We start from the raw sequence: 14,542 nt of genomic DNA on the forward strand, positions 1-14,542 counted from the left end.
GCCATGTTGCATTGTGGGAAAATAAGAGCCTCTGATAGGGTTAATCTAGCTCCGTAAGAGTTCATGCTGAGTATGATCATAATCTTGATCTTTGATTAGATCTGAGCTGGGAATATCTTGTGATTAATCAAAATGGGTTGCACTGAATGTAGTATAAGTCATCTTCACAGATGGGCTAGAGAATCCTCAGAGTTCTCTTGAATATTTGTTTTAATCCCTTCTAGGATAAAATGGCTTTGGATTTTTCTTTCTTTTCTTTTTTTTTTTTTTTTGCTTTCAATCAGATTGAGTTCACCAATTGATGACTAGGAAGAAATTTTGAAGTCCAGTTTTGCTAGGATTAGAGGTCAAAAAAGAAGAAACTTGTTTTTTAACTCATAGTATTTCGGTGTTTCCTCGAATATGCTTCATATGTTAAAAGTTGTCTTGTAAAATTTAACAAATATTCCTATTCATTTGTAGTTTGGATAAAAAACTTCATAGAAGAATATGTCAAAATATACCTCATGGAAATAATGTTGAGGTTTCAATTGTTCTCTATAGCGTTAAAAGATTTTTCGAGATTATTGTCTCTCTTCCAGTTATGTAATTCCAGCCTAATTGACACCTGATAACAAAGAGCTTTACTTTGGCAACTAAACTACCTGACATCTAACACCCTGAGCACAGCAAGTGCAAAAAATGTTTACTGAATGCGTCCGTCATTTCAGCCAGCCATTTAAGCCTTGTAATACACAATTTCTTTAAAAAATTGCTTACCAAAAGCTGTGAATTAAACAATCTACCCCAGAGCCACACATACTGAACGTTCAATAAATAAATGTGTATATTTATAAGAATCATTGACTAAGAGAATTGTAAGAAGCAGTGCAATTCACCCCATCCGCTTCTAGACTGGATTGATAACCCACATGTATTAGAATAACAATTTTTTATTTTTATTCCTTTTTTTTTCCCTCATAGGAGACCTGGTGAGCCTCCATTGATAAAAGGCTGGCTTCCTTACCTTGGAGAGTCCCTGAAATTACAAAAAGATGCCTTAGGTTTCTTGAAAACTCTTCAAAAGCAGCATGGTGACATTTTCACCATTCTCCTTGCAGGTAAGCAGCACTTCTGTGAGTACCCTACATATGTCATAATTTCTCACTTCTTCGTTAATGTCATTATATTTTTCTCTAGGCAAAATATGGCATTATTTTATATTATTGTTTTATTTGTAGAGCTAATACAAAAGGAAACTATGTTTTAGATAGCAATCCTCACATTAAAAAACAAATTACAGTCATGCATCGCTTAACAACAAGGATCTATTCTGAGAAACGCGTCATTAGGTGATTTCGTCATTGTATGAACATCATAGAGTGTACTTACAGAAACCTAGATGGTATAGCCTACTGTACACCTAGGCTATATGGTACTAATCTTATGGGACCACCGTCATATCTGTGGTCCATCATTGACCCAAACACCATTATGTGGTACATGACAGTATGGAACTCTCTTGAGGGTACCTAGGGAATCCCACTCTCCTGGTATCACCTGGCATTTTGGTTTGGTTTGATTTGGTTTTAAGAATGATTAAAAAAGCTAGAATGTATTAATGGACTTTATTTGTAGAGCAGTTTTAGGTTTACAGAAAATTGATCAGATAGTACAGACACTTCCCATATATCCCTCTCTTTCCCCTGATCATAGTTTCTCCTGTTATTAACATCTTATATCAGTATGGTACATTTGTTACAACTGAAGAGCCAATGTTGATACATTATTGAAAGTCTGTAGTTTACATTAGAGTCCACACTTTGTGTTGCACAGTTGTTTGGCTTTTGACAAATGTATAATGTCATGTATCCACCATTAAAGTATCATACAGAATAGTCTCCGTGCCCTAAAATTCCCCTGTGTTAGACATACTCATTCTTCTTCCCCTCCCCTGAGCCCCTAGCAACCACTGATCTAGAATGTATTTTTAATTTAAAAATGTTTGTTATGCTTCTAACTTCAATAAAATGTTTACAAAACGAGAAAAAAAACAGCAATATTACTACATATCCCAACATCATAGGGCTGAGAGAAGCTAGAATGTTCTTAGCTCATCCTCCTTTAAGGCCCATGCTATCCAGCTGTATCAGTTATCTATTGTTGCATAACAAACCTCCCCCAAATTTAGTGCCTTAGAGCAACAACTGATCTTGCCTGGGTCACTTGTGTGGCTTGAGTCATCTGGCTGCTTGACTGGGGCAGGATGGTCCAAGATGGCCTCCTCACGTGCCTAGCTGGGCCTCCTTCTCCACATGGCGTTTCATCCTCAAGAAGATGTCCTTACATGGCAGCTAGTGTCTCAAGAAGGCAAGGGGAAATGCTGCAAGGCCTTTAGAGGCCTAGGCCCAGATGTTACAAAACCAAACTTTCAGCACATTCTATTAGTCATAGCAAGTCACAGGCTAGCCCAGATTCAAGGGCAGGGAACTAGATTCCAGCTCTTCCTGGGCGCAGAGCCACATTGCAGAGGAGCACATAGAGAGAGAGAGAAGGAATTTAGCATAGTCGTCTTTGCACACAATCTTCTGCATCAGCTTATCACCTGGGCTGAATATTCCTTTTCTTCACTTTTGTCTATTCTGGCTCTGTACTGGAAGGCTGATCTCTATAGACTAGATTATCCACACTACTTTGCCCTCTGACTTCTGGTTTGGTGTGCCGGTGGGAGGGCAGGAAAAGGCTGTATTCCAGCTCCCCATCTCTTGCTGGTTCTGATAACACAGTTCACTCTCCTTCCTTTCCTTCCTTAGAAAATTGAAGATATCAGATACGATCTCACTCAGATCCCCACATATCTACCAAACGTACCCATGTCTTACAACTTACCACCTTTCCTTCAATTTCAAAGAATATTCAAGACAACCCATTTATGTCCCTATGACCCTTACTTCCTGCCTCCTCTGGGCTAGAGTTTCGTTATTTATTCCTCTCACACGTATGTCTTCATTTTTTTCTTGGCTCCTTACCCTTAGATTATAATCATGCTTAAGCTTCTCCTATATTCTCCTTCTAGTTACTTTTCACTTTTTTTTTCTCTTCTACATCCAGATTTTTCAAGTGTTACCTACATTTGCTGCCACTCATGGCTTATCTCCTAGAGACCTCCTGACTATAACCAGCCTTCTGCCTTGCTGAGGTCATTAATGGGCCCTCACCTGACCAGACCCTCTACCTGGTTTGACAATGCTGATCCCTCATTCCTTCTAGAAACACTACATTCCTTCACTCTCTTGACACTGCACCTTCTGGGTATTTCACTGACTCTGAGTATTCCTTATCTGGGTCATCTTTACCATTCCTTTCTTTGTTCAACCCCTTCTGTCTTCCTATAACCAGCCTTGGAATTTTATGTTCATTCCTAAAAAATTTGGGTAATTTCTTCTTACTGTAATTACATTACCGAGCATCAGAAGCAACCTTTTGTACATAGGGTGGCTTCCTTTCAGTACTACCATTTTAATGTAATTGGGAGAGAAAAATGATCCAACTGGATGAAGTTGTCAGCATGGTTGAGTTCGCCCATGAACAGGCAGTATTTGTTTCATCGCAGCTTACTCCTTTGCCTAGCAGGTGACAAGTCTCTTCCAACAGTAATTGTATGCACTCTGATTTGAGAAAAATTGAAATTAAAAAAAAAAAATCATGCATCTTAGAAATAGAAAAATTACAGTATATGATGTAATCCTCACAAGGGTCCCCAAGATCTGGGCTCCACCTACCTCTCCCACCTTGTCTCTTGCTATGCTTGCCTTGTGTTTATTGCGCCATTGGTGCACCAAGTTGTTTGCAGTTTCCTCCTCACACACCATGCCTTGTTGTGCTTCTGTGTTTTCTCTCGCTGTTCTTTCTCCCAGAATGCTGTTCTCTTTTTGAGTCATCCTCAAAAGGTGACCGTCATGGACTCATCTTTTGAGGCCCTAGTCACGTATCCCTTCCTCCCAAAAGCCTTCACTGACCGTTTCCCCTCCCCACATTATGCTCAATGCCCCTTCTCCAGGCTTCAATTACTCCCAATATCACTTGTGTCATAGCATTTAATAAATTGTGAAGTTATTGCTAATTCGCTTGTCTATTTCCCTTCGTAATTCTCTAGCTCCTCTCTTGCCGGCATTCAGTGTAGAGCTCATCGCTGATTGATTCACAGTAAATACTTGATGAGGAAAAATCCAAAACCTTAGAGCTGATGAAATGCTATAGTACAAATACAGGCCATAGCTGGTGCTTCTATTCCAAGTGAGCTTTTGGCTTCATAGTACAAAACTATGTTCTTCACTTTGAAATAAAGTCACTCTTACTTTAAAAAAATTAAACCTTATGTTCTGATGAGTAGATACAGCACATTGTAGAAATTTTCAGTTTTCCTTTTTGATACATTATACAAAAATAACCTAAGATGATTAAGCAGAAACTTGCGGCAGATTTGAATAATTTTATTCACTTTTCAAAAAACAACCAATTTCTGCTGACGCTTGATATCTTAATCTCGGATAGTGAGAAGCTTGCTGAATTTCTAATGTCTAAATAATTTGACCCTGTTATGTTTTTGAACCCCACAGTAGACAACCACATTTGAATATGTACTTCTACTTCCCTTTGGCTTCTTAACTAGAGTTTGAATAAATTCCTGTCAAGAAGTCTTGCTAATGTATATGATTCTAATGATCAGTTTGCAAAATAGCTTATTTGGAAAATGTGAAATGAGGAACACCGTCTTCCACCCTTGTCCCATAATGTGATTTCAGTGAGTGTATGTTCTTGCATGATGAGCAAATGATTGTCATCCCAAAAAGTCTCAAGGGACACGGATGTCATCTTAATAAAGAAATTAAAAGGTACATCTTTTCATGAGAAACCACGTAAATTCGTGACCTGTCGCAGAAAATAGTTCTCTAATTGGTTTTGTGTGGTGGTGCAGCGGAATCATTTTCCCTAGATGTCACCCCAGAGAAGCACCACTGCACATCATTGTCAACAGCAAGTGAAATCTCCCTAATAAGAGGGGGAGTATATAATGTGGTCATCCCCATAACATAAAAGTTGGTTCATATTCCACTCTTCCAACTAATATTTCAGCTTCAGATTTAAAAATTCTATTGAAGAACCAGCTAAACATGGAGATGAAAACCTTATAATTATGGAAAATATCTTTAAAATTCAAATGTATCTCCTATTTGTTGAACTGGGCATTTCTATTCAAAATAGTCAAGTAGTTGTTCTGAATTCCCCTGAATGTGTCTCTGTACAGCCCCAAATGTCTGAAATGAAAACATCAAAATTCAGTTTATAATGATCCAGATGTAAAATTTCTTGTGTATAAGATATCAGGGTGAATGACCTAATTTTTTTTTTTTAACATTTACTGGCATACTTTGCGTCATGTAGCTTCACCTTCCTAAAAGAAGTAATTTTGAAGGAAGTGAAAGGGCCACTGACTTAGCAAAGGATCATGTGTGGGTTATACAGGAAGGCTAGTTAATGTCCTCAGGCCTAGTCAGCTCCTAAAAAGAGAAGAGAATGAAGTTATTGCCATAGAAGACATTAAAAATTTTGACCCCGTTTCAAATTTACTGCTCAAAAGGATGGTTTTATATATGTGTATATATTTCTGCAGAAGTGAGCCCCATTTTGACGTTTATATTTTAGACAAATGCAAACTGAAATTCTTTAAATCAATATTTCATGTCAACTGCTGACAGCATTCTTCTCTCTTTTGAAAACATGCCAGAGGATATTGTTTCTACCTGTGATCTTTCTGAACTAGGCAACTTGCCCATTGACACTTGGCCTTCATTGACATAAAACCACACTGGAGCAAAAGTTAATTTTCCTCCAAGAATACATGGCGTTCAGAATAACTTTTCAGATTTCCTTTGTTAAGAAATTTAAATTCATTTTATGAATGTATATGTGTTTTCCTGTCTGATTAAAGATTACAAAGAAACTCTGGTTTTGCATCTCACATTAGCAGATGGTGGACAGATGGTTTAAATTAATATTAATTTTGGAAAACTTAGCTTAAATTGTTTATACTGAAGATTAAAAGTTGGAAAGCCAGCTAACATCTCCAGGGTTATTAGTACTTCCAAACCCACTTGAAAAGTAAAATCCAGAAAATCAAAATATCTACTTTTAAAGCAATCCACATCTTAGGCAGAGAGGTAGTAGGTAAAACACAATGCCTTGATGTTGAAGAAAATTAAAACAAGAACGAGAAAGAGAAAATCCAGGTCCTGCAATGTAAAGAGACTTGAAAAGAATGAGAATTTTATCTACAAACAAATTGCTTTCAACAAAGCAGTAATGATTTAAAATCATTTCTATGCAACAACTGCTTATTAAAAAAAAAATGTTAAGCAAAATCAGTTTTTCCACATTTAGCTTTTATTGCTTTTCTTTGAAATTAACCTCATCATTTCTTCCCGTAGCCTGACCGTTAAGAAGAGATAAAGAAAGACACGGGGAGGGAATATATGGTTATTTGCAATGAACTGTAGACAAAAACTCTAACATGCATGCAGCCTCTTCTTTAGGAGGCCAACGGCCAGTAGCTGATGCTGTCATGGCTCAATATAGTTTTGTCTTTGCACTTAGATTTTGAGGAGTGTAGAAAATTGGTAGGAAAAAATTCAAAATATCCTCTAAAAATTGTGTTTTACAAACTGAACCTTTTATATATTCTCCAAGTTTTAATGATTAACTTAAAATAACCCTAAAGCTATGTAGCAAAATTCTTTTATTTAGTAGACGGAGGAAAGGATGAATCACCACCTGTGAAAATACACAGCTTTGCCTAAAATTATATCTTTTTGCAAAATAAGAGAATTGACTCTTTTTTTCAATTATTTGTCAGGCAGATGCTAGCAATTTTATTTAATTAAGCTCCTATGGCAAAGCAGGTGTCACAAAATATGCCCAAATCCAGTTGAGTCCTTTTACTTTCCCCAGGGAAAAAAAAAATCCAGTTTACTTTGTAGATGCAGCTTTGGGATCAGACCAGAATGAGTAGCCACTTCCAGCTTTACCGTCATTCCTAGGTTGGCCAGCCTTATTAAATAAATCAAGGAGAAGTAGAGTGAATAAAATTCAAGTCATACGATTTATTTTTTTTTTAAATCATAGCACATGTATATTTATGGATATTAAAAACTTAAATTATGTTTTAAAATTGTAAAACCAAAAAACATTAATCCTGTTTCTAGGATTCGGTTGAAATTATTCAAAATATTCTAAAAATTAAATTCAAAAAATTATCCTAAATCTTGTACCACAACGAATTTAATTTGTGATGCTGAGTTACCATAAATAACAAGCAAGAAGTTGTTCATCTAAGAAAGCTACACACACATACGTACATACACACACACAAGAATGATGAGGTGAAGAGGAAAGTGTAGATGATCCTGTAAACTTTAATGTCTAATTATTTATTGTTTTCTAGAGACAACAAATAGGCATTAAAATTTGTGGGAACGTCTCAATTTCATGTGTGTTCTTGAAAAGGAAAGGCTTATTAGATGTGATTATTGAACACTTTCTGTGTAATACTTCTAATTAGAAGTCTTAAACCAGCACTCTCCTGAGAAGAAATCAGTACTGTGTAAGGAAAAGAACAGTGTACAGGGAGTGACTTCTTGTTGAGGCTGTGGCACTAAAAATGGCGGCATGACCTTGGCCCTTAACCTCTCTTGACTTTCTGCAGCCTTCTCAACTGATGAATGCTGGTGGGGGGGTGGGGCTGGAAACTCTCCAAAGCCTGCCAATTTTGACAGATCATAGTATGGCTGTGTTCCTCATTGTGCCTTCTTAAAAGAATCACTTGAAGCCCTTTTCAAAAATAGAGATTTTAGGTCCCACCTCTAAGCCTTATGAATCAGAATCAGGCAGGAATCTGTATTTTTAACCAGCATCCTAAGTCTTTTAGTTAGGTAAGGTTGGACAACACTCATATATGAAAAAAAGGTCACCACCTCAAAGAGCTCATGCTGATAACTCCAGGCTGACTGAAGCAGATTCCACTTTCTGCTTCACTTACATGTGTTCACATCTCTTCTTTATCGCTATCCATAATGCTACAATGATTTCTTCACATCTTTATATCTCAAGAGGAAAAATCTCCAGCCAAGTATCTGGATCTCAATAAATTTTGAATGTATGCCTGAATGAATGGATGATTGCATGAATGGAATTGGAATTGGGATCCTGTCTCAGTCACAAATCAGGATGTGACCTTGGACATGTTACTGAATCTCCTGAGCCACTATCTTCTCATCTATAAAAATGAAAATGCTGGCATTTGTGATTTACTGTTAGTGTTTAATTAGACATTCATTTGTGACTACCTGCTTCATACCACATATTCATTTATTTGAGTTCAAATTATTGTATCCAACCAAAGCTAACATGATACCAAGTATGAAAAAGCTCTTCATGAAGTATAAATAATTAGTAATGTAATGTCATCTTACCAATTTGATTTATTTGTTTGTTTTCTGTTTATATTGTTGGGGAAAAATATGATAATTTTTTAAGTCAAGGGATTCTAAGAATATTTAAAGGATAATTTAAATATTTAGGTACTTAGTTAAAATAAAAATTTGAACAGTAATTTTTTTTTGAGTCATTATGAATTTCAGAATATTTAACTTCAAGCTTCTAGAGTTTTTCCTACCATCTTCCATTTTAAAAGGAAACATGTAGTGGACCTTTGAATGAAATGGATTTTTATTAAACTTTGCACCTTTCTAGATGTTAGTTATTAAGTTCTTTCTAATTTTGATTAAAATATTTTCAGATTTCAAGGGTTTGTTTTGTTTTGTTTTTGCTACCAAATAAGCTCATATTCTCATTTATTTCTTTTAGGAAAGTACATAACGTTTATCCTGGACCCTTTCCAGTTCCAGTTAGTGATGAAAAATCACAAATTAAGCTTTCGAATATTTAGTAATAAAATAACAGTGAAAGCATTTTCCATCAAAAAGTTGGTAACCAATGATGACCTGAATAATGAGCTTCATGTCTGCTATCAATGTTTAAGAGGGAAATCTTTGGACGTACTCATGGAAAACATGATGCAGAATCTAAAACAAGTTTTTGAACCCCAACTATTAAAAACCACAAATTGGGAGATGGCATGCCTGTTGACATTCTGCAGCTCAGTAATATTTGAGATCACATTTACAACCATACATGGAAAACTTCTTGCTGGAGATAGGAAAAAATTTATTACTGAGCTAAGAGAAGATATGTTAAAATTTGATGACAAATTCCCATATTTAGCATCAGACATACCCATTGAACTTCTAGGAAACGTCAAGTCTATTCGAAAGAAACTTATAAAACTCTTGACATCAGAAAACTTAGCTAAGATACGAGGATGGTCAGAAGTTGTTCAAATGAGGCAAGATATCCTGGAGAAATACTATATGCCCAAGGACTTTGAAATAGGAGGTAAGAAACTTCTGAATGATTGCTTGTCTAAAATAAAATAATTTACAATAGACCTTTGAAATAAAAAGACAAAATGGCGACCTTGAAAATTTTTATGCTCTTTCTAATTGACTAATGATAAAATGTTTTACTCTGAAACAACCCTCTGTGATAATTGATTTTTTTTTTTTTTTTTTGCTGAGGTAGTAAAACAAGATACTTAATGGTGATAATGAGAACGAGTATAACTAAGCTGCATTTACTCCTCTTATCTCATCCCCCACCTCACGACCCCCCCACACACATTACATTTTAAACTATTCTCATTAAGCAGAAAATTAGACTTCAGAAGCCTATTGGTCCTCATTAGCATGCACTGATCCTTGGCTGGGTCTGTGTCCTAACATCTTTTAATTAGCACACTGCAAATCTAATCAGTGTAATAAACGCTATTAATCTTCCTTTTCACTTATTTTCTCCCAGCACATCATTTTGGCTTTCTCTGGGCCTCTGTGACAAACACTATTCCAACTATGTTCTGGGCGATGTATTACCTTCTACGGCACCCAGAAGCTATGGCAGTGCTGCGTGACGAAATTGACCATTTGCTGCAGTCAACAGGTCAAAAGAAAGGGTCTGGATTTTCCATCCACCTCACCAGAGAACAATTGGACAGCCTGGTCTACCTAGGTAATTTATTTTTATCTGTTATGAAGAAAAGAAGGTACCTCTCTGCAAACTCGGTTTATCACTCAAAGCTGTTTACCAAGAGGTGGAGGACACAGCTGTCTAATTGACATAATAACACCCATTTACATCAATTATAAATTATGTAGTTTATAGCTGTAGATACTCTCATTGCATGTAAACATTAAGGCCTAGGTAATTAACTATGCAAGGTATGCAAAAGGCTAAACCAAAGCTTTGCAATTATTTGAAAAAAAGTTTATGCCTATTAAGTCATTTGATTCCGAGCATCTGCTGGCGTGTGAATGCTTTCCAAACACTGCTGCACTATCTTGACAAGAAAGGTATTTGGGGATTGAAAAAGAAAGTATTTCAGAAAGGCAACTTGTGTGCAAAATGTATTTATTCTTCCCTAAGATGGTGTCTATATTTTCAGGCAGAGAATCGGATATTTTATACAGCTTGGAGTGTATGATTCTCAAAAATGTAGTAAAATTTTTTTCCGCTGGAAGTTCCTGATTTAAACACACTCAGAAAAAAACGGGGGGAAGAAAAAAGAAGAAAGAGAAGGGAGGGAGGGTAAAGAAGCAACAACTACAAATTACTCCATGCGAAATGTCTATATTTTATAAAATATTCACTGACTCATGAACTATGCATGGTCACTATTTTAAATATGCTTGAGGTCAGGAGTGACTAAGTTGTTTTTCTATTTCTACATAGGCCTGTATGTGACATGAGCTTTTGATGACAGCAGATTGCATTCTCCTTTACTAGTTTTGATAAGACCACTATCATTATGTGAATGAATTTTAATTCCCAAAGTTAAATTCCATATCAATGATGTTCTTTCTGTATTGACATTTCATCCTGTGATATCCTTTATTATACAATATTCCAGGTTCTTTTAGACAAATATAGGAGTAAGTCTTTATATGTCTCTGTTGCTTCACTCCTTTGACAAAGTAGACAAGTATTTTAGCCCATGTTGGCCTCCATTTTTTATCTTTTAAATATGTTCCAGGTTCTTTGATGGGAACTTCTGGGAGCAAAGACCCTACTGGTCTTGATCAGTGTTGACCACCAGCTGTCGTTAAGAAGAATGGCCCAAGTGTTCTAGAGACTGTTGCCACTGGTTAGGTTAAGACCCATCAGAGGCACTGGCAGGAAGCTTGCCTTGTACTGGCAGTTGGCTAGCTTGTTCAGTCAGTTAGGAAAAATATATCACTTGGTAGTTTGCTGTTTTTAGCATACATTTTCAAAGTAATTTTATGTTCGCTTGGGGAAAGAAAATAATCCCAACATTATTACAATACAAAGATTATTTTATTTTTCTTTTCAGAATTATTAGGGAACAAATGCCCAAAAGTTGCTGAAAGTGCTGGGTGGTTGCCTTCACATAGATACACAGTGTTTTCTGTGTACCTTATGGTTTCTATGAAGATCAAGATTTCATTTCCCATATAGTCAAGTCATTTCAATTGCATTTTATGAATCAGATGATATTTACAAGGAAGTAAACCAATTACTTCAAGGGATATATTTTTGTATTCTGTACACAGTTATTACTCTTAAAAATTTAGTTGAAATTCATCAACTCTCTTTTTACTCTCAACTTCTCATTATTGAAAGAAAAAGTCATCTTAAAACTGTGGTATTAAAGCAGAAAAGTTTAAATTTATTTGATCAGAAGAAATGGCAAGTTCCAGAACCATGATGCGACTCCATTTAACTACATAGCTAGAGCTAAGAATTTCATCCTGGGAGCCCTCATGAATTTACAGCCTACCTCTCATCAACAAATGAACAACAACAACCGATACCAGTGAGTGTAGATAAAGGCAGTGCCTTCAGCGGTCTAGAAGGTGGACCTCTGTTCATCACGACCTCGGTTACCAGCAGAGGCCACTGTTGTTCGTTACGAGAACTTAAGCTGCTAGAAAACAGTGTGCATTTTTTCTTTCGCGAGATAGTTTTGTGCAGATTGAAGCAAATTTTTATGTGAACCAGTTACACAACAGGTAACTTCTGCATCTAGTCATAGCTCAATCATGAGTATTTCTCTCTATCGAAAGAGTATGAACTATATGCACAAAGGCGAGATTTACAGAATGAAGCGCTGTACCGCACGGTCTGAGGGGTGTGCTTCCCCTTGTCATCTCCTTAAGGAAAGAGTTTTATGTATTCTAAGTACAATTTCTTTTTTAAAAAGAAGATATCTTGAATTTTTATTGTAAGAAAAAGGATCACAAGGATGAAATGAATGCTGCATTTTTTTTTAACCAGGAAGGAGAATTTTGATAGTATAGCAAAGGGAAAGACTTTTTTTCTTAAGAGATTTTGCATGTCAGCCTACGTTGATTATAAAGCAAGGTTGAAAAGGGACGTTAGAATGCCATAGAAACGAGAGTCTTATTCCTGACCAAAAATGATTTCTGTTGTTTAGAGTGATCATAAAGACAGAGCTCAGTGGGTCATAGGCCTATCGTGATGCGAATCATTGTGCATATATTATTGACATGTGTAGCTCCGTCCTGTAGGCCTCTCGTGTATCAAATTTCCTCTGACATAAATAAACACTTAATGTCAGCAGAAGTTAAAATGTGTAACATAGATTGGGCTTTTAGATATCAAGCCTGTTTGAGTAATTCAAAGCAATTGTCTGTTGTAAGAGGTGGTGATAGATTTATGCTCTTTTCCAATGCTCTTGAGAATCTTTCTTTAAAACTGTTCTACCTTTTTCTTTTAGATAAAGAAAAACATACCTTTATATTTTTATATATTTATGTAACTTATTATAAGGATTCTACTTATCATGACCTCACTAAAATTTTATATCTATTAGTGCAGATCTCTCTACAATTAAATTTAAAATAATTTAGTAAATACAGTGAGGTTCAGATAACTGTTACTTGGGGCCTAAATCTCAATAGGAAGAGTTGTTGATAGAACAGAAGTTTAAGAATACTGGGAGAAAACTTAGAATTTTTCAGTTTTCCCAGAAAGAAAAACTTGGAGTGGAGGTAGGATTTCGAACTACAGGTTTCTAATATAGGAGAAAGAAAAGGAAAAAAGATGATTCTTAGAGAAGATAAGAAAAAAGATAATGCAAGGAGAGGAAGCTCTCAAAGTTGAAATTTTGATAAATGGATGGAAAATAATCTCACTGAGTACCACTTCCTACCTCAAGGTTTCCCTGAATAATCCATGTAAATAACTTAAAAAGTATGGATTCAATAAATGTTATTTGTTGTTGTCACCAAAAAGATATTTAACCTCAATGCCATCCCTATGATGTTTATATTGTTTTCTTCATTTTCAATTATTTGTGAACCAAGCTGGTATCAAACTCAAGTCTACCTTACCCCACAGGAGTTGCTCTCTGTGTATCACACGTGCGTGAAAAGAGCAAATGTACTCTAAGTAAGAAGAAGGTAAGGCAAGTGGATTATAACTCCTGAACTGCTCAAGTGAATTGCAGGCACCTGATTCTGTTCAATTACCTGGCCTGAAAATGAGGAAAGTTGCTAATATGGCCTAAGTGTGGGGTAATGGAATAAAAGGAGATGCTATAAAACCAGAGCTCGGCAAAATTTGTAATACTTTTTTAAAAGGAGGAGATGCTATCTTATAATAACTCTAGAATTATGAGCTTGTGGTGATTCTCTAGCAAAATTCTGTAAGATTTCTAAGCCCACTGTTTGGGAGTAATTATAGGATGGGGAAAGAAACAGAAATGGATGATCAGTTTGAAAAAATATAGAATCTTTAATAACAATTAATAATGATTATTAGGTGTAGTTCATGTTAAATACATTAATGATTTCAGTATTTCAAAGCAATTTTATGGACTTCCATTGTGTCATGTGATCTTCACCAAGATACTGGCGATTGGGGTAGCTATGATTTTGTCATTTCTTTTACAGACAAGAAAATACTCAGGGTGCTAAATAACTTGCCTGAAGTCATGGAGGTAAAGGAGAGAGGCAGGACTTTAATTTGGGTTTTCTGGTCACACCCGAACTTTCTCCCTCATACCTGTCTGATACAAGAATCCTTGGAGGACTTTTTCATTGTCCCAACTGACCAGGGAGAGGACTCCTTTGTATCTCAATTCATCAAAGCCCGCTATGATATGCACACGGATGAGACCAGACAATGTGGCCTAGAGAATGATGGAGTTAACTGTATTTTTAATTTCAGGATGAAGCGTTATAAGTGACAATATTAATAATTATTCTTTTACTGTGTGGCAGACACTGTGCTACCCGCTTTACGTATGTTATTTAATCCTCAGGTATCATCATCTTCATTTAGTTATTGGGTAACAAGCTTAGAAAGATTAGTTAACCAACGTATATCATACAACTAGGTAGTGGCAGCGCCA

At 36.0% G+C, this 14,542-nt stretch overlaps 1 protein-coding gene across 1 annotated transcript in view; it reads left to right on the forward strand.

The window, feature by feature from the left end:
• CYP7B1 (cytochrome P450 family 7 subfamily B member 1) overlaps positions 1–14,542 on the forward strand; it is a 175,474-nt gene that overhangs the window by 141,719 nt on the left and 19,213 nt on the right. Inside the window, exons 2-4 of the mRNA XM_008516147.2 lie at positions 964–1,100; positions 8,902–9,489; positions 9,952–10,158. Of these exons, the coding sequence (XP_008514369.2) occupies positions 964–1,100; positions 8,902–9,489; positions 9,952–10,158 (932 nt within the window). The remainder of the gene's footprint in view (positions 1–963; positions 1,101–8,901; positions 9,490–9,951; positions 10,159–14,542) is intronic.

Source organism: Equus przewalskii, chromosome 8 (assembly GCF_037783145.1).
Source record: "Equus przewalskii isolate Varuska chromosome 8, EquPr2, whole genome shotgun sequence".
In the NCBI taxonomy this organism is placed as follows: domain Eukaryota; kingdom Metazoa; phylum Chordata; class Mammalia; order Perissodactyla; family Equidae; genus Equus; species Equus przewalskii.